We start from the raw sequence: 27,184 nt of genomic DNA, 5'->3' as shown, positions 1-27,184 counted from the left end.
AGAATGAGTGTAGAAAAAACTTTACATGTACAAGTCATTTACATCCAAGGCCATTTTTTTTTTTTTTTTTTTTTATACATGGAGTGGCAGGTGAAGAAGAGCAGTGACATAGATGTGAACAGGGTGAAAAATAGGAATTATTCTTAGCATATTGATGCAGAATGCCATGCTGTTGGATGAAAACAACCTCCCCGACTTCCCTTCAACTAGAAATCCGTCAAGATGTCCGGTAGGTATATCTTATGCCCGGTTTCTGAGTCCAGAGTCCAAAAGTGATGGCTGTACGGTACCGATAAGCACGGCATCAGTCCAACGTCAGTCCGTACATCTTTGAAGAAGATTGTTGCTTCAGCAGAGGAAGTGAAGAGCAGACTTGTGTCATCTGTCCTCCACCAATGTCCATTTTCTCGCCAAGCAATTATTGCCTCTATTCTGCCACATCTCTTCAGTAATATATATATATCTGGTCTGGAAAACAATAAAACTGGCCAATAGCCAGAAAAAAAAAAGCTCATCGAACTGCTGATGGCTGATAATACAATATGTAACTGAAAATATAACTCATCTTAAGACATGGCTGCAAAATGTAGTTTGTCATATTCGTGAATATTTCCCTATTCAATAAGACATTAAAATTAGTGTGATGCATTTTCTTTGAGTGTGAGTGGGATGTCGCCCACAGCAGTCCCCACTTTGCTGGTATGTCAGTGGCAACAAATCCCCGTCACTATCAGACTGACTTCAAAATCATCCTCGTTTTTTGATTTGATCCCTTCACAATAAACGTTTTTTTTCTATCAACAAAACAATAATGAAATCAAATCAAAACTTAGTGCAAAGTACAACCATTTGATTATTCACATACAACTTGTTGAATATCAGTATTTTTCAGTCTCAACAACATTTTTACAGACAATAAATCACTTGTGCAGTGCAAAAAAAAAAAAAGGTTGGTTACCTGGATAAGCTTGCTCCCCATTACTTTCACTCAACAAGAGAACACTGGAGTCAGATGGGCTGGACTACAAAACACAATCACTACAATTCCCAGAATCCCTTATCAGTTTCCCTTCATGCTTAATTCAAGTGTTGGTATGAGCAAGTTATATGTTGTCAGTTAGAGCATCCCGTCTACACTTAGTGAGATCAGCTTGCTGTATTTAATATGTTTTGCCAGGGAGTGATGGGAAATGTAGTCTTTTTTTCCACTTGAGGTAATCCAGCCCACCTGAGCCCCGGGACCCTGTTTCATTGTAAAACAAAAGATTAGATGAAACTAATTATAAACCACCCAGTTTCTTCATTTGAGACATTGAAGCTTATATTACTCTCGTTTTCAAACCTTCTTAGCTACACTGCGCAAAAATAAACAAAACGGAATTGTCAAACACCTCACGCAGACAGACAGACAGACAGACAGACAGACAGACACACACACACACACACAAAACCATCCGGGAATTTCTCGCCAACGACCCCGAGAAACGTCCCTTACTTGGGTTCGCTGGAAAGACAGTTGAACTTGGTTAAACAAACAATCTGTTTGAGGATTGTGAGGCAGCACTGCAAGCTTTAAAACACATTGAAAAGAGGAAACTGACGCTCCGCTCCCGCCCAGCGCTTCATACGGTTTTCCCACTTTTGAATAAAACCCAATTCAGCCTGATTCAGGAGCTCACAGCCCACATACCTCCACCATCCCAGTTAACGCTTCTCAGACTGTATGGCATGCATAATCAATGAATACTCGGATCACCTTTCATTTAAGGCTTTTCGGTACTGTAGAACTGTCTGATTGTGTTTTTTTTAGCTCAATCAAAAATTGACACTTTGTTTTTTTGGGAAAGGGACAGGAAGATTTTTTTTTTTTTTTTTTTTTTTACCGTTTATGATACTGACCTCTTGCACACATTAATACATTCAGACGCTCACCAAGGGAGACTCAGGTCCCTCAAGCCAAATACATGGAGGTCACCAGAACCCAAGTGTATTCATGAGGGTTGACACATACACTCACAAATAAGCAGACCCAAGGGATATCTAACTGAAAATTGCTTATTTGTACTGACAGCCATGGACTTTTTCAAAATGAGAAATCCTTCTTTTGGGGAGGGGAAGCTGGATGAGTTGAGTGCGTTGTTGATGTTGTTGTTTTTCCTACCAAAAGGATTTTCACATCCTCTCCTGGTAGTTGTCTTTTAGCCAAGTCTCGGATATGTTTAACAGCCGGAGGTGTCACTGGGCCATCTGGCTGCGCAGCATCTATTTGACCTCCAGGATGCAGGGGTTGCACTCCATGATGGCCACGATGATCTTGTCAATGTAGTCCTGGAGTCTGTAGTTGATCTCCTCCTGTTTGTGGACAGCCTCCATCAACTAGAAACAGAGGAACAGAACAGACAGTGGAGTAAAAAGTGATAACAGAGTCACGGGACAACCCCTGCTTGAATTCAAATAGAAGGTGAATCCACAAGGAATATGATTCACAAATTCGTTCACTTTTTTTTTTTAAAAACCTACCTCCACGCGAGACACATTGCTGATCTCAGCTGCCAGGGAGTCGGAGAAGGAGGCCGACATCAAGTTCTTGGCTCCCTGGATGCTCAGGTTGATGATCTGTCCGTTTAACTCGTCGTTCTGCTCTTTCAGGCTGCGGTTGTCCTGGAGGGTTAAAGTCAAATGTAACGCATCACAAAAACGGTACAGGCCTGATCCTTTGTCCATTTCTAACCAGTCTGGTTAAGAGTGATAGAATGTGCGCGCTACCTGTTTGAGTCGTTTGATCTCTTGCTCCAGCTCGGCTTCGCGGGTTCGTGTCTGATATTCCTGGAGCCCCGCGCCAGGTGTGCGCCCTCTCTTTGCTTCAGCCTCCAGCTTGTAGAGCTGTAGGTGCTCGAGCTGTTTACGCAAGTCCTCAATGAGCTGTGGCGAAATAAACACCAGTTAGTTAAGTTATTGGGAATCTTCTAACGTAAGGTTCCTCATAATATCTAGTAACATTTAACACGTGACAATGATATTGTCAAAGTTGACGCTGCGTTGTTGTATTTTGTACACAGAGTACTGTTTATTTTGTATATAGAGAAACCAGTCCCCACCTCCTGAGTGCACTCTTTTTCTTTCTGGCTCTGGTGGCGCTCATGGCTCAGCTTGTCAGCCATCTTCCTGCGGGACTCCATCTCCTCCTGCAACCTGTCAGACATGGCCTCTGTCTCATCCTGCAGCTTCCTCTTCTCCTGGATGATAAAAAAACAAAAAACAAAAGGTAGCATTGAGAGGAGTGTTAAGACTGGTAATAAATGGAACAACGAAGGCAAAACCAACCAATAGATCGGATATTGTTGCTCTCACCTCCTCTAGTCTCTCGATGTTTGCTCGAAGACAAGGAACACATGACCTCAGCTCACTGTTCTCCTCATCCAGCTGCTGCAGCCTGAGAAACAGACACAGATCCACATCAGAAAACTACATCACAGCCACAAAGTGACAACCGACACTGCTTGTTGAGAGTAAACAATGCTCTATCACAGGGAAACAGCTTCAATTCAGTGGCAGATTAGTGCCAGAGGGTGGCAGTGTAGAGCCACTGGCGTCACAATGACCACAATGAGTTGTTTTAAACAATAGACAACAAAAAGTACAAACTTCTCAGGGTATTGAACACTGTTGTAAATATCCAGTTAAATTAATCACAACGTATCAAACACATCTAAATAGCTGGTGGCAATTGTTTATTTTTAATACACACAGGTACGTCCCTGTGTTTAATCAAGCAAGTGGCATGTGCAGACTTTATACAGGAAAAAACAAACAATCTGTTAATAAATAGTAAATAATCTCCAGTAAATAAATATATTTAGCCAATGATATTCTAAACACGACCAGCCTGTTCTTGTCTGCTCACCTGGCCTGCAGGTTTTCCAGCTCCAGCCCCCTCTCCCTCTCCAGCTTGATCAGGGCCTCCTTGTGACGACGGGTCTCTTGCTGCAGTTGCTCGTCAGCCTGGAGCTCCGTCTCCTTCAGCTGCTCCTCCAAGGCATTGGCTCGGTGCACCAGGTGAAGGTTCTCCTGGCGGAGCCGCGTATGCTGCTCCCCAGATGACTCCGACTCCTTTTCCAGCTCCGCCACTCGACGCTCAAGGAGGAGCACCTGGGAACAGGGCATGTTTTTCATCAAAATGTATTGTAAGAGTACTCTACTATAATGCATTAACAATATTAATCTATCTGTTTAACTGCCATTTTGAAATGCTTCCTTCTTCCTGTGGCAGGTCACAAGTATGAATAACTGAAAAGATTCATCAGTTCAGCTCTCACCTTGTCTGTGATGTCGTTGTCAGCGAGCTCCAGGATGTCCCGCGTCAAGTCGCTCATGGTGTCCAGAGTCATCGAGCTGTTCTGGAGGAGATGTCTGCACATGGAGAGGAAAAAAACATCAATCCCTTGGCGCCAGTTCACATTTGGACAATCATAGCAGAAATATAAACATACTGAAACCAGAGTAACTGTTTGGCTTACCGTGCTACTTTCTTGCTGGACAGCCTTTTGCCAGCACTGGATGGGGAGACAAAACAACAGGAAAAATGGTCAGGAAGAGAAAAGGGATAGAGGAAAGAGACACCATCTCCTGGTATTCGTCCTATCCAACCCCCGTCCCTCTTTCTGCTGGCAGAGGGGCCGAATATCATTGTTTTTTTTACTGACAAATCACTGGAGTTTTGTTGAAACTTAAGCCACAAGATAATCACACATCACAACAATCTCACACAAACACAGCAATGTGTATTAACAGAGTCTGACAAGTGCTGATTGAGGATACGTGTTGACCTACCTGTGACAGTATTACAGAAACTTTAAACCTTTTAGATTTTTATAAATTCCTGAAAGGGAATTCTGAAGCTCAGAATCATGCAAATTCAGTTGCTGAACACATAGGAATAGGATTTCAGTATAACTATGTTTCTGTAATAGAGCTACTGGTCAGTAATCCTGGATCAGCAAGTCTCTTCCGATAAAAGCAGTCAGAAAAGCTTTACTTCACGAACGAATGAAGCATGGGCGAAATGACAACGAGAGCAGAAAATACTGGACATAACTCACCTGTGATACCTGGGGTATTATTTCAATTTATTACGCTTATTTTCAGATGAGCTTGAGCGACAAACCATACTTTGTACAGATGGCAACAATGAAAAGGAACTTGCTACCGCCATCTAAAAAGTGCATGGTAGCCACTGAAATACCTTCACGGAGTTTTCCAATCAATAAATACTAAATGAGAAATATTAACACACTGCAACTCACACACAGAAAGAGAGGATTGGGAACAGTTGACTCAAAACACACCCATGAAATAAACCACAATGAATGTGTGAGAGTAACACACACCATGCCGGTACAACACACCATGCACACATGATGAGAACATGCATGGTACTGCATCTAATCTGCACTGCAAACACGTTCACACAGCTTATCGCCCAAGTGGGTTGTGAATGACGCGTTACCTAGTCATCTCTAGGAAATTGAGGCGTGTGGAGAGGTCCTCCAGACGACTTATTTGTTTGTGACACTGGCTACAGAAAAAGTCCAGCGCCTCCTCCCTGAGGAAGCTCTGAAAGCGGTCAGGGAGAGGAGCAGGTGCACTGGAAAGAGGAAACAGGGAGGAAGAGGAGGAGGAAGTGGTGAGTGACGGACAAGAAGGAGTGCACTGAGGTGGGACAGGTACACCTCTGGGGTTGCAGGAGGTGTTAGTGAGTTTGAAAGAGTAAAGTGGGAGGAATACAGCAGGAGGGAGGCGTGAGAGAGACTGCAGTGTGGCTTTGTGAGGAGACGTAACATTCACGGAGAAAGAATCCGTTGATCTCTCTTTAGAGCCGATGGGATTTTCTTTCCCTGCTGCCAAACATTGTTGTCTATTCATTCCTACACCAACTTTGCTGTGAGATTAGAGAACCCACAGAATGGTCGCAGTTAAGTAACAATAAATCAAAACCACATAAGTTCTCCAGTAAATAAATGGACCTGATCATTGCATTGTTTGGAGTCTGTACCCTCTCCTCACGTCACCTATATCAGCTGTTGTTCATTAAGGGAGCGAGTCGGGTCTAAATTATGCAACACTCTGGCACAGGTTCCTGTTTATGTAGGCAGAAACATGGTGTGGCAGACTTTGAGTGAGAGTCCCTTGATGGTCATATGATGACGTTGTCCTGAAACATTTACAGCGTGAAGGATGAGATAGTTAACTAAGGCTTAGAGCGCTGTGTGTTTCTGAAGAACAGACTGAGAGGCTCCCCAGCAGTGTGTACGTGTAGTGATATGTAGATACATATGGGGGTGTGTGTAGGCAGCACTGCTACATGCACCAACAATGAGCGTGATTGGCCCAAAACACAGTGACGCATTCAGTCTGAGTGGGTGAAGTTTGTGGGATGTAGCAATATTTGTTTTTGGTATGATTTATTTTGGCCTAACCACCCCCAACTTGTATGGCGTGTAATCTTTCACATAACGCATGTGACTCACTAACTGAATTTCATTGATTTATTATTTGTGGTTCTCAACTATCATTTAAGGGTATTCATAAATCGACCTATACTTGTATTTTCTACATCCTTTTTTACTTTGATGTATCCCCCAAAAAATATATCAAACAGATTCCAAAAATAACAAAATAGTTTGTACCTCTTATATTCCCGTACCGTCAATGGGCCACAAAAACAGGGCAGTTAGTGGTTAAGAGCTTCCTGGCAGGGCAAATCACAGAAATATCAACCAAATGGGAATTACGCATTATCCGGCTTTTGGTCTCTGACAGAGGAGGAGGTGGGAGGAAAAAGAGGACTGTGAAAAGCCTCCAAAACAAATGAGTAGTGCCATAGAGAAATGTGTACGCTCGTGTAGACATTTGGCTGTATCTTCATGTTTGTCGAACAAGTCACAAGTCAGTTAAAAGTCTACCTGTGTCTGTACGACTGCAGACCAGAGGCAAAGATTGTCACTCCGTGCAACTAAAAATCCACCTTCTGTCAGTCCCAGAAGGCTTGGCAACAGGCGGCAGCCTTAAGACTTAACTTCGTGAGTGCAAAATTTACTCAGACGACTCAGGATCACACAAGGGCAAATGAAAGGAGGCACAGTTTTAGAGCAGGATTTAGCCCAATATCCACATTTCCAAAAACTTCGCAACAGTGAGATTAAGACTGGTGGAGTGAACTTTGTATACACCTCATTTATATTCGCCCTTCAAGAAAAGGAGGCAGATAAGGGTGGAAAGGGCGTCTCCAGATAGCTCTTATCATCGTTTGACCTCAGTGTCTTTGTTGAAAGAGAAACATTTTGTCTGAAGAACGTAAATAGGGGCATTAAAACCTGGACAGCACAGCTGAGAATGTATCACTGTCACGCCTCTTGTCAGGAGGGGTTGATAAAAAAGAAAGTCTGGTGAAAGTTAGAATGCTATTTCACATCGTTTAAATAATATTCAGACACAATTACTTCAAGCAACATTAGCGTTCAACATGTGTGTTTGTCAGAGGTACTCTGGTTTTGTATATTAGATTGTGGCTTTACTTATTGCATGTAATGATTGACTGAACAAAAAAAACATACTCATACTTAGTTGTGTCAGGAAAACAAGCTCATACCTGGGAGAGAGCAGTAAGGAGCCATTGGTTTGCTCAGGCGGCTGCACGAGAGGGGATTTGCCCTCCCGCTCGGTCCCCTCCACGCTGCTCTCCAGTAGCAACTCTGAGGTGTTACTTTCCCCAAAGTCCTCAAAGTGCTCCTCCTCTCCACCGATGACCGTCACCAGCGAGTGGTTATGTAGCTCAGAATTCAGGGAAAACCTGAGGGTCACATGAGAATGGATTCATGTTAGTGTGTGTGTGTGTGTGTGTGTGTGTGTGTGTGTGTGTGTGTGTGTGTGTGTGTGTGTGTGTGTGTGTGTGTGTGTATACAACAACAGAGTAGAGGGAAATATAAAAATGGAGGTCTGACTGGGTATAAACAGCCACATAACCATCCATTTACAAAACCACAATGTCAGCCAAACCAAACAAGGCAACATCGTTTTGACTTCATTCAAAAGGAAATAGACATGTAATGGTACTTGGCTGCAATACCGTCTGTATAACAAGTTGTTGGTGATTTGGACCCAGAAGCCTGGAAATGACTCGGGCCTGCTGTAAATATCAAACACGTACAATTAATCTTTCCCCCACGAAGAGCGCAACTGGTCAAGTTCGACGATCACTTGTCTTCAAAAGGTAATCTGTTAATTCACATTAATCCCAAAGTCTGCTTTGGCTGAAACAAAATGCGTTGTGCCTCGCTGTAATGGACACATGTGAGAGGAACATAATGGTAGTTTGATGTGGGTCAAGAGTAAAAGATGTTCTTCACTATGACTTTTGGAATTGGTTTTACATTTATTTTACACAACTGAACCGAACTCTACAAGGTGGATCAAGTCGCTGCTGCAAAGATTCTGTAAATAAAGTCTTTGATACTCATTTTACAGGAAAGCTGTTGTCCAACAGGACATGCTCCATGTCTGAGGCGCACACACACAGGACGAGGATGTCCAAATCAGCAGAAAAACGTGCCTCCTCAGCACACGAGGACAAAACCCATTTTGCTTGTTTACAAGACAAATGACATTCATCGGTCCAACTCAAAGCTGAAGTGTGAAAACCTAAAATAATTTACTGGTACACCATTTTAAAAAAGCAGTCAGGCTGTAAACGCCTACTTGTCATCATCTTCGGTCTCTATTAAAAACAGACAACAATGCAGTCTCAGCTGCAGAAATGTCCTGTGCAAACATTAAGCTCAACTGGTTAAATAAACAACCAATGTTGGAGTCACTTACCCTTTACTCAGGCTCTTACTACTTGGTCCCATATTGAGGTCCCTCACACAGAGGGACGGCGAAGAGAGAGAACGCATCTTTGAACGCCCTCCACTGCCCTGGCGTGAAAGCCGTGGAGCAGCTGGAGTCACAACACCAGACAACCAGAGTGGAATTCTGAAGTTTCACAGGTTACACCGATTTAAAACCAACCCCCAACGCTCCAGTTTGAACAAAAGGTTCTGCTTTTGAAAAAACGGCAAAGTCTGTGGTTCTAACGAGCTGCCAATCAGTGCCACATGACTGGTGTTGCATCGGCTGTGCCACCCAAAAGACCTGAGGCTGTACAAGAAAGGGTGGACTGCGAGTGGGTTAATCAGATTTGAGGCTAAGCGACAGCCAACAGACAGTCCTGCTGACCGTCCAAGGGCCAAATGTGTGTGGGGACATGGGTAGGACAGAGGAGGGTGGGGGAGGCTAATCCTGTTAGGTTCTTAATCCCCAGTCCAGTGCATATACTCCTACCCTGAATATGGCTCAAGTTAGCTGGGCTAACACATGGCAAAATATCAGTTTACTTATTTACCTTTTTGTTGCATTTACTCATAGTCAACATGGAAAATCTGTCAGTAGCTAATTTGTTTGTGATTTGGAAATCCCCTTAAAAAGGTTTGGGCATAAGAAACATGCCCATACTTTTCATAAACGCTCATCTCCATAAACAGGGAGGTGAGTTAGTGATGAGTCTCCAAATAACTGGTAAATGGAATATAAAGGTCACAGAGGGTTGTTGTTGTTCCCGTCAGCGGTGGATCTAGCAGGGCAACGGCATGAATAAGTGGAGGGGAGAGAATGAGATAAGTCCCAAAAAAAGAAGAAAAAAAAGGTGAAAAAAAAGAGCTAACTCAACATTTCCTGGAATTCAAGGCTCAATCATGGAATAGGAAGTCCCAGCACATCCCTGTCAGGCAGCCCACTCCAAGCCGTCACAGAGCCGGACAGATGGGTCACAGCGTCAGCAGATAAGGCCTCAGTTCTCTGCACTTCCTCCCTTGTGTTTGTCCATAGTACTTTATCAACAAGAACATGCATGCACAGGCATAAAGACTCCATCTACACTTGTCCTAGACAATAAGAGAGGACGGTTTAAATTCAAACCAAGATCAAGTTGCAAAATTCTTTAACCCAACAAATTAGAAAAATGCGATTGATCTGCACCCTAAAATAAATAAATAGAATCTCCAACTCATCCAACTCGCCATATGCATATAAGACTACATTCACATTACAAGCCTTCACAATCAATTCTGATTTATTGCTCAGATCAGATTTTTGTTTTTGTTTGGCTGTTCACATTATTTTCCAATTGTGGCCAATATCAGTCTCCAGTAGTGAACAGGTCACGATTAAAGAATCGACCCACGTGCACAAAAGACAACAACAACAACAACATCACACGCAGCACGCTGAAAACATGGAGGCCCCTGAAGTCAGCGTTTGCAGTGGACGCCAGTAGATTTATGAGCAGATGATGACGAGGATGAGGAGAAATACATTATGGCTTTTTGGAGCAATGGCTTCTACTTCTGTGTGGATGTGTTATTGTGGATGCAGCGTCAGAGCCAGGAGTGATTGTGATGAACGTGATGAGTCATTAGACTGGGACTCCTGCCGGTGCACAATTGTGACGACCCAGTCCCATGAATTCCAATATGACTGTTCAAATTGAGATTGCATTGCAAAAAATCAAACAGACCCACATTAGATTTAGGACTACATATGAAAGTCAGAATCATTTTTAAAAAAATTTAAAAAAAGGAATATAAGGTAAAATTTATTTGAGGAATTACTTTTGCCAAAACATTTTCAAAGGACTTGTGACACAGACAGCTGTGTGTCAGTAGGGGAAACTAATCACATCAGCTCATTTGCAAAAGATTCAGAATGCAGTCGTAGTCAGTCAAGAGCATATAGCCTTTTCTATTTTGACTGCTTGGGCAGTGCTGGTGTAGATGGGGCTTGAATAACTGGGGACCAGTTCAAAGTGTATTATATTAACCTGCACTTAACATTATAAGAAAAAAGTGAAATACTCCGACTCCAGTCTAAAGCCAAACGTAAACCCATGAACATAAGAGAAATTAAAACCGACTAATAGGAATCCAGGAACTATAAGCATATTGGCCAAACTTTACTTTGTGCATTGGGATATTGTGCACATTGCGAAATTTATACCGACCTATTTTCGCCATCTTCAGGGTCGTGCAGTGTGGCTTCAATGCCGCTGTCTGTCTCCACCTCCTCGTGCATCTCGGGGGGTACGAGGGCCCCCGTGTCCTCGTCGGTGAAGGTCTCACACTCACTGTAAGTGCTCTCGGAGCCCAGGTACGCACTGTCTGTCACCTCATTTTGCTGCAGTAACAAAAACAGAATGAAGAACAAAACACATTACAGTTTGCCCACCTAGCAGTAAGCAGACTAATATACTGATCTGAATAGTTCACCAAGGAGACCACAGGTCATGAACATAATGTCCATACTGTATTTTCTGATGAAAATAATAAGATGGCTGGAGAAAACCTCGCTCCGCTAAAGCAATACTGCTTGAACGATCAAGTCGAGCCCATCAAGCGCTTCCCATCGCTGTAATGATAAAACTATGCATTGTGATCACTGCTGGCTCTGGCTCTAAAAAGGCAGAAGGTGTATTTCAAATCAAGATAGTTTATTTATTAATGTGAAGCAAAAAGGCAGCGAGCCCACCTGCAGGTTGATCAAACAGTGTGAAAAAAAAACAAGCAGCCATTTCAAAGATGGTCTATTGCGAATTTAGGTCTAGCCAGTAGTCACCGATGGCAATCACGCCAACGACCAAACAATAAACAGACTTCAGAGGCAGTCTGCTGGGATTCAGATGGCTGTTCCAAGCAAAACTGGCCGCATCGACACCTCGAAGCAACAAATACACAAAACCCATGCATGCCAAAAGAGAACATCTGAATCTATTAGCAACTAGAAGCACATTATCAGAAATCAGAGCTGTGAAGCAGTGTGAAGGCAAGACAGGCGAGTCATGTTGGAGAGCGTAACGTACCATTATAAACACAGCGTCAAGAGGAGAAACAGGGCCCAGAGGGCTACCCACCATGCCCAGAACCATTCTCTCTGTCCCCGTCTCACTGACAGGACGTCCAGCCTGCCATGAGAGCTAATAACTACAAACGCCTGCTGACCTTCACTTGAACAGAGAGTGAGAGAGTACATTTGAAAAAAAAAAAAAAAGAAGAAAAAAAAGAAAAATACTGTGACACCACGTTCAGCGCCACTGGGTGGTCAGAGGGGAGGAGACAGAGACAAAGTCCAAAGAGTAGCAGAAGTCAGCTGTAATGCTCATTCGAACAGCCTTCTCCCTGGCAGGCTCGCGTTAAAACGCCACACGATCAGCCGAATGACTATTTCATCTTTCCTGGCTCCTGGGAGCTTCCCTTTCCTGGCCCAGTGTGACCGTTTAAATCATTAAGCCACACTCTTCATGTTGCAGACTGCCCAGTGAATGAGGGCTATACTTCACAACAACCAGAGTTATAACTGTCCGACTGTGTGCCAGTAGAAAACTAACACGCTCGTCAAGCTATATAACGCTCTGACAGGCAGAGGCGGTGCATAACCCATATTACTGTTCAGGATTACGGTTGTTGTATGGTTCCATTTAAGAATCCAAATGTGAGATGGAAATGTGAAATTTAGCAACGACAGAAAATATTTAGGAAAGGAAAAGCGGGGAGGACCGGGCGTTGCTTTTCTCTTATGCCAGGCCCGAGCCGAACAGCCGTACCTTGCCTGTTATGAAAGCAAACAGGGCTAGAACAGCACAGCCATTGAGAGAGAGGAACCCTTTTCTGCCAGAAACTCGGGGGGGAAAACAAGGCCTGGGACACAGGTGTGGCGTCTACTTCAAACATAAACACAAACTTCCCCAAAACTCCACTTATTGGTTGCATTAAACAGCAACGAAACTTTAACTGGACCTTACACATTGTTAGTGGCCATTTTCATTCCAATTTGTAACACTGGAATAAAATATAAGGAGTTTATCGAATGAACATATATAACTATGCATAACATTGACAATTAGACCTCAATTGAAAAAACTAACCCTGATAGACGCATCATTGGGGAACTATTATAAACACAGGAGAGGAAGCTCTATTTCTCAGTTTACTATTTGGAACACATCATTTAACATTTAGTGTAACTCAAATGATCTTAATTCCACCATAAACTTGGTGATACTCTTTCCATTTTAATAGATGAAACTACTTTTAACACAGCCTTCATTGTGTTCTGGAGCCTTGGAGTAGTCATTAAATACAATGAGACTGTACAATACTTTAGGCACTGTGTGAGTGTCTCTTATATTCAATTTAATAAGCTCAACAAAATATCCACAAGGATGCAATGTTTGTTCTAGTATTTCAGACAAACGCCTGATTCAAATCATGAAATCATCAACTCATGAAGCCCATGAAGTGGATTGAAGTGGAGGGAACTCATGTGTACTCTTCACTATGGTACACAGTCCTGCACTTCTAACCCAATCCAAGAGAGGGAGCTGATACTGTGCAATGTATAACTACTAAAACAACAGTTGTAGCCCTGCAATGCTCAAAGTGCACACAATAGCAGAAACATTTCAATTTTGTGGAGCACAGCAACAATGATGGTTAAATATACAAGTTCTGTGCAAAAGAGGAAACAGGAATCCCAGATATGTTCACCACAACTGTAAAAACACGAGTCTACTCTGGCACATTCTAGCTAATTCAATATTTGTCAAAGAATATTCGAAAGCCTCGGCAGCCAGATGCTATTTAGTGTCAGCCAAACCAGGGTGTTCAGCCTGTGGAACATTCACAGAGTGGTAATGATAGCCCTGTAAGCCACTCAGAGAGTTACAGTGGGAAGAGTGAGAGTGCACAGGGAGGTCAGCATGTGTCCTTCACACTGTGCAGCTGTGTGCACCAATGGGAACATAATGCACAACTGGACCACATAAACCACTAGAGAGAGGCTAAGCCTCTTGTGCAGCGCCTCACCTCATCGTACTCCTCGGGACAGCCCACAGCTCCATCGCCTGGACTGTAGTTTACACTGTAGACCTGTGGCTCCGGACCTGTACATATGAGAGGAAGAAGGCGGGTTTAATGTGTGCAGAATAAACAGATAAAATCAAACAGAAAAGGAGACTCAACAAACACAAGACTGGTGTCTGTAGTACCAAAGACCAATGTGCAAACGAACAGCCATTATGAAGAAAGAAGCGGTCACAGCCGATTACGGATGGAGTTGATCAAATGTACCATGCTACTCCCGATAGACTGCAAATCCACTGTTACTGTGATTCATTTACTTCTTTATAAAACATTTGACAAAAAGAAATTGTCAAATGTCAACCAGTTCACAATAAAATTTCCAGGAGTACACAAAATGATAATGAGACAGCGATCGTGGATATTGCTTTTGTTCATGCCTCACTCTCTGGTTTAAAGTATTAAAATGTTCATCTAAATGTCTGCAAAGATCTATGAAGTGACCAAGGCAACTCCACATCTCTTCATCCTTCAGCGACTGTAGGCCTTTGAATTTAATCTCAGAATGACCTAACACATCTCATACAGTATACTACTAATATACTGTGTAATCTAATTGCATTATCACAAATGTTTTACACATCAATCTAATAATAGATTACAATGTGTTTGTGTATTATAACTTTCGAATCTAAATTAACACAAGGTTACGCTTAATCATGAAATGAGGATATTTTATCTGAAAACAAAATAAAATACAGTCTCTCCGTTTCTATTTGTTTTGCAAAGGGATAACTAACTCCACTCGTAACAGGTTGATAGTAAATATCTGTATTTGACAAACTGATATTTCTGCCTGTAAATGTGTTTGCTCAAGTACGCAATCAGCACATTTTAGAGTGCGAGTCCTAACGGCCCTACTCTGGCATATTTACAGTCAGCAAACTAAGCCGGATGTGACCGTAAACATTATGCAACTTTTACACTCGTGTTTCAAGGGCTGTAGAATGTCATGTAATAGGTGTACGGGCAAAATAAAACAATAGAAAGGACAAGAATCAACCCATATCTATTTAAAATGTGTCAATACAGGCCTCTGTTGAGAGCACCTGACCAGACAAGCGATGTAACCTGAGGCAGACAAGGTGGAGCCACTGTGGCTCCTGTATCTAGTAAACAGAGCTGTGGCTCGCACCCTGCTGAGAGAAGAGAAAACAAACAGTGTTCTCAAAGGCTGCCAGGAGACCCAATGGGTTTTGTGCCCCCTTGTCTTATGTAACCCGTTGCTCTTCGAGACTCATACACATTGCAGGCTGTTAAAGGGAAATTAGTCTGCACTGAATGGAAATCTGGTTTCTGTTTGACCACACCTGCAGTCTTTTGGCGTAGAGTCAAGATATTTTCTAAACCAACTTTTGTTGCTCCAGACATGCCGCAGCCACAGCAGGGGGCAAGGCATTTCCATGACCTGCGGGCCTGTCTTTATTGTGGTGCCGAAAAACTAATTGAAAAGAAGGTGAAGTGCAATTAAGTTTATATTTAAACTTAATTGCACTTGGTTGGTGGCTGGAAGAGCAGGTTTTTGCCCTCTGATTACAGCATAGGTGGTGAAGAAACAGTGGTGGTGAATAAACAGGTCAAATAAACTGTAAAAAGAAAGAAAAGAAAAAAGCATAGTGGAATTCTGTCAGCATCGTGTGAGTGACCTGGGAAGTTGCAGGTCTGTTCTTCACACACTAATGGGAAACTGTCTCCGAGAAAAAACACAGAATAACAGAAAAGGCGGGACAGCGAGTGACGGGAAGATGATCCCCGGCCGGACGCTGACCCATGATTCATAGTTACACGATATGCAAGTTCGCCAAACAAGCTGCCAAAACAAACCAAAACAACTTTAAGGACACATGACCACAATTCATACATGACAGAGACCGTTGTCTACCGTCTATTTAGGCCAAGTTTTCAGATTGTCTATGTTTTTGTAGATCTATAAGCACAGCTTGTGTTTTGTCAATATATGCCAAAACAGGCAGTTCTGTGTAATCCGACTAAACAACACAGCATTGCAACCCGTGACAAGGGTGAAACGGAGAGGCCAGGGCACAGAGAGAGGACAGTAAATTATTTAGGTGAATAGGACTCTCTGCCCGAACCCCATCTCTTTGCCACTCCCGCTCTGAAACCTCGCCAATGAGCCCATGTGTCTGTGTATCTCATGCTTTCCAGTGCATGACTTATTAATGGAAAGAGTAACCGGAGCTGTGCAACCAAGAAAGAGTGGGAATAGTGCTCCCAATCAATAGGCCGGGTGGATTGAGGGAAGCGGTGCACACTATTGCGGTGACGTCACCACGACCTGTGCATTGTGTCAACACGCCTGTGCTGTCAACTGCGGATGGGACCGAAACTCTTTGTAATGATGTCCCTATGGGGTGCCGAATCCATCAGGTACACTTCACTAACGGTTACGATCACTGAGCGTAGCTGAACTTTAAAGTCAAGTTAAGAGTTAGCTATGATTATGTTTACTGCTGAGGTGACCTGGAGACATAACTGGCAAGATAGGCTCATGTAATGTTTCCATTTTAGGGGGGAAATACAGTATACGAGTCCTTATAACATACAGCATTTTTTGTAAAGCTTGTAAAGTGGAACAGTCGGGCAGTAAAGTGGTTAAAGACAGAATAACAGCAGTTTGAGTCCAGTTAGAAAGAATTTGGGTCAGTCTTCTGCCTTTCCTTTCAAAATCCCTCACGTCAGCGGAGCGATGGATGTGAACATACTGTGTTCAATATTTGGCGCCATGGGGAATGCAGAGATGAAGCCAGATGCTGGAGACTAAATGTAGGTGCAAGAGTTTGCTGCTGAGGTTGTTGTTGTTGTTGTTGTTGTTGTTGTTGTTGTTTTACAGCAGAATTGTGTAATCAGCAGGTTAGTCAAAAAATCTATATATAAAATAATAAATATATTTAGTACAGTGTTTCCCCTAGGTGTATAGCTTCAGGGGGGGGGGACCGACGGACCAACATTACATTACATGTCATTTAGCTGACGCTTTATCCAAAGCGACTTACAATAAGTGCATTAAACCATGAGTCCAAACTCAGAACAACAAGAATCAAGCAAGTACAATTTCTTCAATAAAGTTAAACAACAAAGTGCTTTCAGTAAGAGACATTTAAGTGCTACTAAAGTGCTATTACGGCGCTACCTTCCCCATTCAAGGTAGTCAAAAAAGATGTGTTTTTAGTTTGCAATGAAAGATGTAGAGACTTTCTGCTGTCCTGATGTCAATGGGGAGCTCGTTCCACCAATGAGGAGCCAGCACAGCAAACAGTCGTGACTTTGTTGAGTGTTTCTCGTAGTGACGGAGCTACAAGCCGATTGGCAGAAGCCGAGCGAAGTGAACGAGCTGGGGTGTGAGGTTAGACCATGTCCTGGGTGTGAGGTTAGACCATGTCCTGGGTGTGAGGTTAGACCATGTCCTGGATGTAGACCAGACCTGATCTGTTCGCAGCACGGTACGCAAGTACCAATGTTTTGAAGCGGATGCGGGCGGCCACCGGTAACCAGTGAAGGTTGCGGAGGAGCGGAGTAGTGTGGGTAAATTTTGGGAGGTTAAAGACCAGTCGAGCAGCTGCATTCTGGATGAGCTGTAGAGGTCGAATGGCATTAGCAGGTAGACCTGCCAGGAGGGAGTTGCAATAGTCCAGCCGTGAGATGACCAGAACCTGGACCAGAACCTGTGCCGCCTTCTGAGTGAGAAGAGGTCGTATTCTCCTGATGTTGTACAGCATGTAGCTACAGGAGTGTGTTGTTGTGGTAATGTTGGCAGTCAGGGAGAGTTGACTGTCGAGTGTCACTCCGAGGTTCCTGGCAGTCGGGGTCGGAGCCAAAACTGAGTTGTTGAAGGTAATAGTTAGGTCGTGGGTGAGAGAGACTTTTCCGGGAAGGAAAAGTAGTTCAGTCTTGTCAGGGTTAATTTTCAGGTGGTGTGCGGACATCCACTGAGAGATGTCAGTCAGACAGGCAGAGATTCGTGCTGCTACCTGTGTTTCAGATTGGGGAAACGACCAACCAACACAAACACTTAAAGGAAACGTGGTGTTAATTTCTTGCAATGACAACCACAAAGTGTGCACGTTTTGTCACTGCAGTGTATTTTTCTTGGCTTTTGGAAGAACATTTTCAGAAACGTCTGGCCCATTTATTGAGATCCACAATAGGCTGCAGGTAGGTTTCACAAATCATTAAATATAGAACGCCCAGAGTCTTAACAGGCCTATTGAGTCAATAAAAAGGGAACACAAGTTCGACTGGGAAAACAAAGTAACACATGTCACTTACTACATGACATGGCAGGCCTTGAATAGAGGAGTGTTAAAAAGTACATCTCATGACTTACCTCCATTGCTGATGGCAGAGATTCCTCGGTGGAAGTCTTCAAAGCTGATCACTCCCAGACCACTGGGATCCAAAAACTTGGTCAGATCCTTTACCTGAAACACAAAAGCAACACAAGGTTCAAAACTTGAATTTCACCACGGCAACAAAAGAAAATCCCTCTTCCAAAAACTATCTTTTGTTCTGCCTAGATGCTTCAAGATTATGTCATAAATTGTGTAAGAAGGGGGGGACTACTTTACTGTAATGTTTACATACCAACTTTAATGGAAAAACACATTCAGTCAATAATTGAGCTGAACATAACCGACGTAGAACTCTTTCTTATGGTCATTTCACTGTCATGAGGGTCAATAAAAACAACTTCTGACCTCCTGAAGAAAATCATCTTTTGCAATCACAAGTGTTTCTGGCTTTATTGGATTCAGGGCAATCGTGAGTTTAAAAGTGTGCAAAGGCCACAGCTTTTATTCCCTTTGCGTATGACAAATTTTAAAAAAGAAGAAAGAAAAATGTTCTTGAAGGTTTTACAGTTGCAGACAACTTGTTATCACCAGGGACACTTTAAGGTAATAAATAAACAATGGCTTGTAGAATCATTCTGACATAGGACGTTACATTAATCTTACATCATTTTATAATCTTAAACCCACATTTATTTAAATGCATGCATGCATGTGTATATAAATGAAGCAATATTGCCTTTCATGCACAGAAACGTTGCTGCACTCAACTGTTGGATGGGTTACATGAGTTCATCTACATACTGTATATTGCTATAGTCAGTAACCTGGCAACAGGCGGACGTGCACTTCAGTAACTACAGGACATCGGAGCATAAAAAACAACAACAAGGCACCTTAGATCAACATTTCCTTCACCTGTACAACTTCCTTGGCACATTGCTCCATTCAATGCTTACTATTACTTATCTGGTTCCCAAAGACCTGACCTGGGTAATAAATATGCGCCTGCAGAGTTATTGATGGCGCCGAGCGACCCCGATCCATTTACATAATTAATAGACTAGGTCAAATGTCATCGTTCAGGCTCCTTCCCAGCATTACACTAACCTATCATTACGGTCAATTTTAAGGCGTGCAGTCCCTGACAGAATGAGATGGGAAGGAGCCCGAGAGTTTGTCGAGCGAGGTTTCTGTGGTTTCAGCTCACTTTATTCCTCGAGAAAGCAAGCGCACAAAGTGAACATGGTCGTTTCACCGAGACTTCCATTCTGTGTGTGGCTTCTGTCTTCAACACTTTTTTTTAATATCAGTTACACATAAAAACAAGATGATCTGCTTGGCAATGCTGAGCTGTGACTCAGGAGGCTCAGAAGGCTGAAACTCCTAATAAACTGACTAACAAATGCTGTGGCTTATGATCGGGCTTTGGTGAATTACGCCCGGCTGTACTTAGAAGAAAGGAGGGGAGTGGCTGATCTAACGGAGCGGTGGCTCACGCTGCAACGATCACTTTAGCATGTGGCTGCAGGGCTCATCCAACTGCCATCGCTGATGTGCTCAACCTTTCCATACAGTAGAAGTGTTTTAACTTGTGAAACTTGACTTGCGCTTGGCTGAGGTCAGTGGTGGGCGTTAGAATACAGCTTTTAGTTTTCCGTTTCTCAATGGAGCATCACCGCTCGCAGAAAATAATGTTGTTCCATAAAGTTGTTCAGAAGGTGATAGAGAGATGAATCACGAGTGTCTGAGGTCCTGATGACTGGTTTACATAACTTGAAATATTGAACCATACTTGAACCAGTGAATTATTATTAGTTATTGCGTGTGCAGTAAGTAGGCCAGTATACTATAGTAACATAGGATTTAACATGCTGGATGAACCACTGTAAGAGGCATCTACGATGTGGAAGCAATCCATGGCCTACATCAGACTTGTTAAGCCTGTTCAGCAGTGCCAGGCCCCTCAGGCCTTGCGAGCAGAGCCTGTTTTTCTATTCCTAGGTCTAACCTCAAAACTAGAGGTGAGTGTGAATTCAATCCGGTTGTATTTTGGCCCCGAGACCCTGAAGAAGCCTCACCACAGCTGTTTAACTACCCACCCCCCCCCTCCCATTTTTCCTTAAATGAATTGAATGTTGTTGTTGCACTATATTATCAATCCATTGTCTCTTGATTGTTGTTACTATGTATATTTGTCTGACTGCCTCTATGATTTTCTTGTATGCTTCTCGCAACATGCTATATGATTACAGAGTTTACTGGCATGAAGTTTTGGCAAGCTAAAAATGTACTTCTTAAAACAATTGTATTTGTACTTTGTGGATCAGTCTCAATTTAAATACCTCATATTTGTTTGTCACTTTGACTTTTGTTGTTTTGAAAAAATGCACTACACCGTGTTATATAGATAATGTATTATGGAATAATGTGCATTGTTACAGCTAACAAGCACAGCCCTGAGAGTGTGAAGGCAGATACAAACTAAACTCAAAGGCAACTATGTCAACTCTGGTGCTTAGCGGGGCTGTGAAGGCACTCTGCGGTTTTTCAGTTTCCTCTATTTGTGTCTAATCAGTGCCGCGGCACGCCTGACTGCCTCCACACAGACTGCTGTTGTGCATAACCGCGTGGAGAAGAATACCCTTTGGTGAGAGTTTTTCCTGGAGGGGATTTCACGATAGTTCTGAAACAAAACTCTGATAACCATGATCATAAGCCTAGTGGGTTGGCAGTAGATGCTAAAAAAAAAAAAAAGCAGAATGATCTTAGGATATAAAACATTAAACACACATACACACAAAAGTGAACTCAAGAGAGGGGACGTTTCAGGCCATGGGACATTCCATTGTGGATTAGAGGGGCAGTACATAAAAGCAGCGGGTGATGGGGAGGGAGGCTGGTTGGGAGTGTAGACTGACAAGAGAGACACGACCACAATGCAGTTCAATATGGCTTTTGTGCCGAATTAGGGTCAAAACCAGTGAGCGAAACCAATGTGCGATGGTCAGAATGATCTTTTCAATGAGAGAATTCGAAGATTTGGCACATGCCTGCGGGACATTTCCCGTTTGAGGACAATGTCTTTCTTTCCTGACACTAAAACTACAGCAAATCAGATGGTTTCATGACACTGACTTGACATCTACCGGCTTTAAATCAAACCACAATGACGCACGTGTGTGTATTATGCACTTGGTCACTACCATAGTAATTCTGGAGAAAACATTTGCATGCTTAGCATACAAGCACCAGCCAAACACACATGCAAATACCTCATGAACCTTCCTGCTGTGTCTGACAGGCTGCGAGCATATTTGGAAAGTGGTGCACAATAATACACATGCAAGGCCTGCTCCTAGCCCTCAACTAAACTATGACAATGTAAATATAAATGCAAAATATTTCTGAAGAATGCCTCTTTTAGACCGGTTTGTGCTAGAAAGAACTCCCTGTAACACCCTGAGTGTAACCATTAACATTTACATCCCCACTGGCACTTTACTATTCTTATTGTTTTAAAGTGTTATTTATGGGTGTTCTTATGAACTAGTATAACCTATTTCCTTGTGGTTTTCTCAACCACACTGCTAAAATACTTATTTTACCACCAAGGTCCACAGTATATTTCTCTAATCTGCAGGCGGGGAAGTTATTCAAACCACTTTTACCTCCAGAGGACTGAACTACAAGGATATATCAGGGAAAAGCTTATTCAAATATGAGAAGCACACATGTATTGCAAACTGAGACGAGAAGAGTGAACCATTTGCTACCTAAGCAAAGAAACAATCAGTAATCTGACTTTGGCTGCATGTCGGCCTTGTTGGATCAGACCTGACTTTCCCACTGGTCCTGGAGTTCAGATAATGAATGCCAAATCCACGGAAAGGTTACATGCATTATATAACATTCCACAAATTCTGAAGATAAGTCTGTCTCCTGCATGCTTACTTATTGTAAATGAGACAAGCAAACATGCCAAAGCCTCCGTCTCTCTCTGATCACGAAAGAAGGGAAATCTGTGAGGAGATTCCTGCAAGAGCACAACATATCTCTTGCAAACCAGATATTCGATAGCAAGAAAAATAAAAAGCCACACAGGTAATCAATCTGCACAATCTGGTTAGCAGTCCGCGGAAGAACCTTGAAAAAACAAAGATCCAAAGGAAAGTGCTGGAATCTGTATAGTTGGGAGGTTTAGCAGGAGAAACCCAACCGTATGGAGTAACAGTAAGATAGATCACACCCATGAAATAAAATCAACTCCCAGTGTCATGTAAATGTCTCACCTTTAGCACTGCCAAGCAAAACAACAAGTGGAAATGATGTATATTAAACTAACATGACAAAAGCTATGCTCCTCTATCCCTAAAACCAGGACATGGGCAGTCGGTGGACGGCACCCAAACCATGGACTCCCTCTGACTCAGGAAAATACATTTTACTCCTAATCCTTCACAATTCCCTGCCTGGGGAGCCACAGATACCTACGGCTAGACACAGGACGGGTCAGGGGCACCAGAGGCGCTTTGAACTGGGAGAGAAGGGATTAAAAAGCATTAGTGAGCCAGCGTCCCACTCTGTGTGTGTGGAGTACCAACAACTAAACATCCTCACCCAAAGGCCTTGTTCAAAGTACATTAAAAAGAGTTTAAATGAAGCTGGTTAATGTATTCTTTAAATAAATATGTTGCCTGAATGAGCCCTGTGTCTAGAAATCAATGTATAAAAACAAAAAGGGACACATTTTCCAATGGATTATCAATACTGCAAGTGGCACTAGATTAGTGTTCTTGTGTCATGAAGAAATAGAGATCAATAAATGAGTTTATAAAGATATTTCATACATGTTCATCAGGGCATACTTGACAGTTCGGTTTACTTTTGGTTAGGTGACATCATTGTTTGTCTTTGGCTGTTTGCAAATGGTGTGATCACTTGCTGAAGCTCAATCTGATTCTAGTAAACAGGCATACAGACGAGCCCGTCTGACAGGAAAAGAAACTGACGCCATTTTTACTCTGAGTAAAACAGTTTAGTTAATAACTTTGCATAGATTAAATAATGACCCATTTTAATGAAGCAAACAGCCTCTCTTCCCTTTTGCTGCTGATACAAAGAAATGCTGATTAACTAAGTAAGACTATCAATTATAATGTAATCAATTCAAGTCATTTCGTAACATCTAATAATGTATTACATTTGAATTTGAGGAGTTGTTAGCGTTTCAAGTAACGGTGAAACTATTTCACGAAAGGGCCCTGAGCGACACATGGGGGAGGGTCATGGCTGGAGTGATTTCTCCAGAGAGTATCCCCAAACTGCAGGATATGCAAATGAGACAATGAGTGTTTTTCTTTTGACACATGGAGGAGTGTGGCCAGAGAGAATTCATTACAGCCAATATGCTTGACAGTCTTATCTGGATGAAAACCCGCTGACCAACTAATCCATGCATGACTTTAATAATATGCAGGAGCATTAGCCAAATGGATAACATTGAATGTTAGGAGCTGCTTTGTTGTCTGTTACTCTCTGCAACATAATATCGATGGAGCTCATTAAAACATTTAAACTCTTTCGTAACAACATACTGTACAAAAAAAAAAAGTGACTTGCAAATAGATTAAGATCCTAAACAACTTGAAAAGCTGATAGCAAAGGGACATCGCCCAGATGGATTTCACTTCATTGAATTAAGCAGGCTTTTTGCAAGAAGCTATCTGGGGTTCAGCAGAAAAATCTATTATAAATCATTTATGTGTATGGAGCTTTGTAGGGTTTTACACAGAGCGTCACTCAGCATGCATTACCCAGTAGCAGCTAGCTCAAAACAAGGACATCAACAGAAAATTAAGGCATCTCACCTGATCGGCCCCATAGGCGGCAGCAAACTCCATAAACTCCTCAATACGGACAAAGCCATCTCCATCTTGGTCTAAAGCATCGAACACAGCTTTTAGTGGGGAGACATCTTCCTCCCTCGTATTCACAGCTGGGACCATTGGCAGTGAGTCATCTACCACCATCTTAGAGAGAGAAATGGTCTCCACAGTTTGCTCACTAGTCCATCCAGCCTCAGGAGACGTGTGTAAATCCTGAACTGAGAAATCAAAAGAAGCCACTTGATGGCAATCTGTTCCTCCGAGTTGGTTGCTGTCTGTCAACCTCTCCTCTTCCCTCTGTTCGGCTGCTGGGTCGGGAACACGTCCATTCTGGACACCCGTCCGGGGTTTCACGTCCCAAGTTTCCTCGTCATGGACCTCGTACGCAGTCAAGCACAGATCCAACGCCATTGTCAGATTCCCTTGATTTTTGGCTTCAGAACAAATATTGTCCTCCATCAAATCTGTGGACTCATTTGCCACAAAGCAAGTCTCAGTGGGGAAATCACCCTCCTGGATGAAGACATCTTCAGCCAGAGGCACCGTCAGTGATGAAGGTTCAGCTGATGAAGGTTCAGCTGACAAACGCAGAGCAAATGAGTCATCCTCACCTTGTTGCTCCGAACTCACACTTCTATTTACAGTAGCTCCTGCATGTTCCACCCCCGACTCCTCTGTTGATGAATCTAACGGCACAGATCTAGTTGCAGTATCTGCACAGATAAATGCGGGAGGACTGGCAGGACGCAGACTCAGACTGCTGTCACAATCTGGAACCTCTAAATCCAACAAAGGCACAGATCCTTTGAAACGCTCCGGTGGTTTGTGGACTTTGTTTGGTGGGAGGCAGTTCTCAGGTAAACCTTGCAGGGTAGAGCTCCAAGTTAGAGGCAGATCAGTCACTTGATCATGGAATAAACCTTTGTCTCTGGTTTCAAGTGACAAAGTCTCCCTGCCTGCGCCCTCCCCCTCCTCCTCTTGTGACAGGTCTACCAGCTCCTCACTGACACCCTGTGGGTTCAACTCACCTGAGGAGTCCGGGGGGAGACAAGAGAGTCCATTTGAGAGGAGGTCTACCAACAAAAATGGATCCCCCGTGTTGGTATCGGAATGCCTGTCTGAAATCTTCGATGGAGAGACCGGTAGACTGAGACTTATTAACTCAGCCTGACTACTGAGGGCACGTGAGGTCTCCAGAGGGCCCTCCTGCGTCAGACTCAGTTCCTCATGGGCAGAGCTTTTTCCAACCACAGCAGTGAGTTTGGGAGAAAATAGCCATGACAAAGTGCAGTCACTCAATTCATCAGGTCGCTTTTCTGTGAAGGACTCAATATGAGAAGTAGCATGAAGAGGAGCTTTGGAATCATTGAACTGATCTCCTTCAAACTGCAAACCAGAGATATTTATTAGGTTGTCCAACTCTACTGGTTTGTCCGGGTGAATGTTTTCTTTATCACTTTGTTGTAATGTCTGATCCTGGTCGTCGTTTCTGAAATCCAAACCTGTCTGGCCACCTTTGTTTTGACAAAGCTCGTCTCTATTGTCTGAATCCAGTGGGTGAAATGCGAGAGGAAACGCATGTTCTGACTCCCACTGTGTGTGCCCCAAAGGGCCCGACAGGACTGTCTGTTCCATTTATATGCGTGTCGGCTGTTCCACTTCACAAACTTCACAAAGCTGGTGTATTATCTCACTGCTGTCGTCGAGATCCACTTCTTCAACTTCAATGCCATGTTCTTAAACGGCATTGCACACCTCCAATGAAATATCGTAATGAATGTGTGGGGATTCCTACAATCATCGTCTAACGTTACCTCTGACATTTAAAATAAATAATAGTATAACGTTGAAGGGATCACATTAGTTTTAAGAAGGTAACGTTAGGTGGGTTTAGAAACAATATCAGTCGGGCAACGGATTAACAAACAGTGTTTGTTGTTTTAACTTCAGTAGCTGACATCTTGGCAACAATGTGACCTGAACTCAAAGTTCATTCTAATGTCTTGACCTACTATGCGCCTCTGGTCCGTCATGGCAGACCCACGTCTGGTTGTTGCTTCAGCATGCTTCACTTCGGCCCGAGAGCTGACAAGTCACCGCAACAAAGTCTCAGCAATAAACCGACAAAGGCGACCGCGTGCATCACTTCTGGTGAGCCAATTTAACGAAACGCAAACGAGCTCGTTAAAACGCCCGGTGTGTTGTCAACATGAGCTCTCTCTCTCTCTCTCTCTCTCTCTCTCTCTCTCTCTCTCTCTCTCTCTCTCTCTCTCTCTCTCTCTCTCTCTCTCTCTCTCTCTCTCTCTCTCTCTCTCTCTCTACCAGATTATCCAATAGTATCCATCGCAGGATAATTTACCGAAGAGCCGAAAAGCAGCGAGGAAAACGACGTTGCCAGACCCTCACGCCTCAATAAAACCTCGAGCTATACGACGTTACAGCTCTCATCACAACACCGACGGTGACTTCATGGTAGCAGCCGACGTTAACTCCTCCCCCCGAGCATCTCACTTCCTCTGAGCCAGAGGAGCTGCTAACTGACTTAGCTCGCCGAAATTAGCCTATTAGCTAGCTAACGCGCGATCCTGTCCGGCTAAATGCGACCAAAGGAGGAGCCGCGGTGTTCCGCAGTTTGACGTGTCATCACGGAAACGGTCTCCTCCGCGATAGTCCGAGATTATGTCTTCATTTCGATGGCCGTTTTTTTTCTTCTCTTCCCAGCGGCGGAAATCCACCTGTGTGCCACTAGACAGGCCAGACGAGTGACGAGCCGAAAACCGTCCGCTCCTCTTCAAATGCCTCTGTTATCCCCGTACCAAAGACACATCAGTCACGGCGTCCCTCGTCGAGGCCAGCGGGGAAACTAAAGGGGGATGAAATGAGACCAAAAAGCTCCATCGTTTGTCAGTTAGTCCTCCTAATGTTGATTACAGACAGCGAAAGCTCTCGCATCAGCATCAGCAGTGTCCCATCCTCCTCCTCCTCC

General features: G+C 43.3%; 1 protein-coding gene across 1 annotated transcript; it reads right to left on the bottom strand.

Annotated features, from left to right (window-relative positions):
* Positions 1 to 1,653: 1,653 nt before the first annotated feature.
* rab11fip3 (RAB11 family interacting protein 3 (class II)) lies at positions 1,654 to 27,184 on the bottom strand. The gene is made up of 13 exons (XM_034558426.1): positions 24,181 to 27,184; positions 18,349 to 18,442; positions 13,950 to 14,026; positions 11,093 to 11,265; positions 7,649 to 7,849; positions 4,518 to 4,553; positions 4,317 to 4,410; positions 3,905 to 4,149; positions 3,352 to 3,433; positions 3,099 to 3,236; positions 2,767 to 2,922; positions 2,521 to 2,661; positions 1,654 to 2,376 (listed from the first exon to the last, which is right to left on the bottom strand). The coding sequence occupies exons 1-13, from the start codon at positions 25,831 to 25,833 to the stop codon at positions 2,263 to 2,265; spliced, it is 3,204 nt and encodes a 1,067-aa protein (XP_034414317.1). The 5' UTR covers positions 25,834 to 27,184; the 3' UTR covers positions 1,654 to 2,262.

This window comes from Cyclopterus lumpus, chromosome 19 (assembly GCF_009769545.1).
Source record: "Cyclopterus lumpus isolate fCycLum1 chromosome 19, fCycLum1.pri, whole genome shotgun sequence".
NCBI classification, from domain to species: Eukaryota; Metazoa; Chordata; class Actinopteri; order Perciformes; family Cyclopteridae; genus Cyclopterus; species Cyclopterus lumpus.
This window is presented reverse-complemented; position numbering and strand designations above follow the sequence as displayed.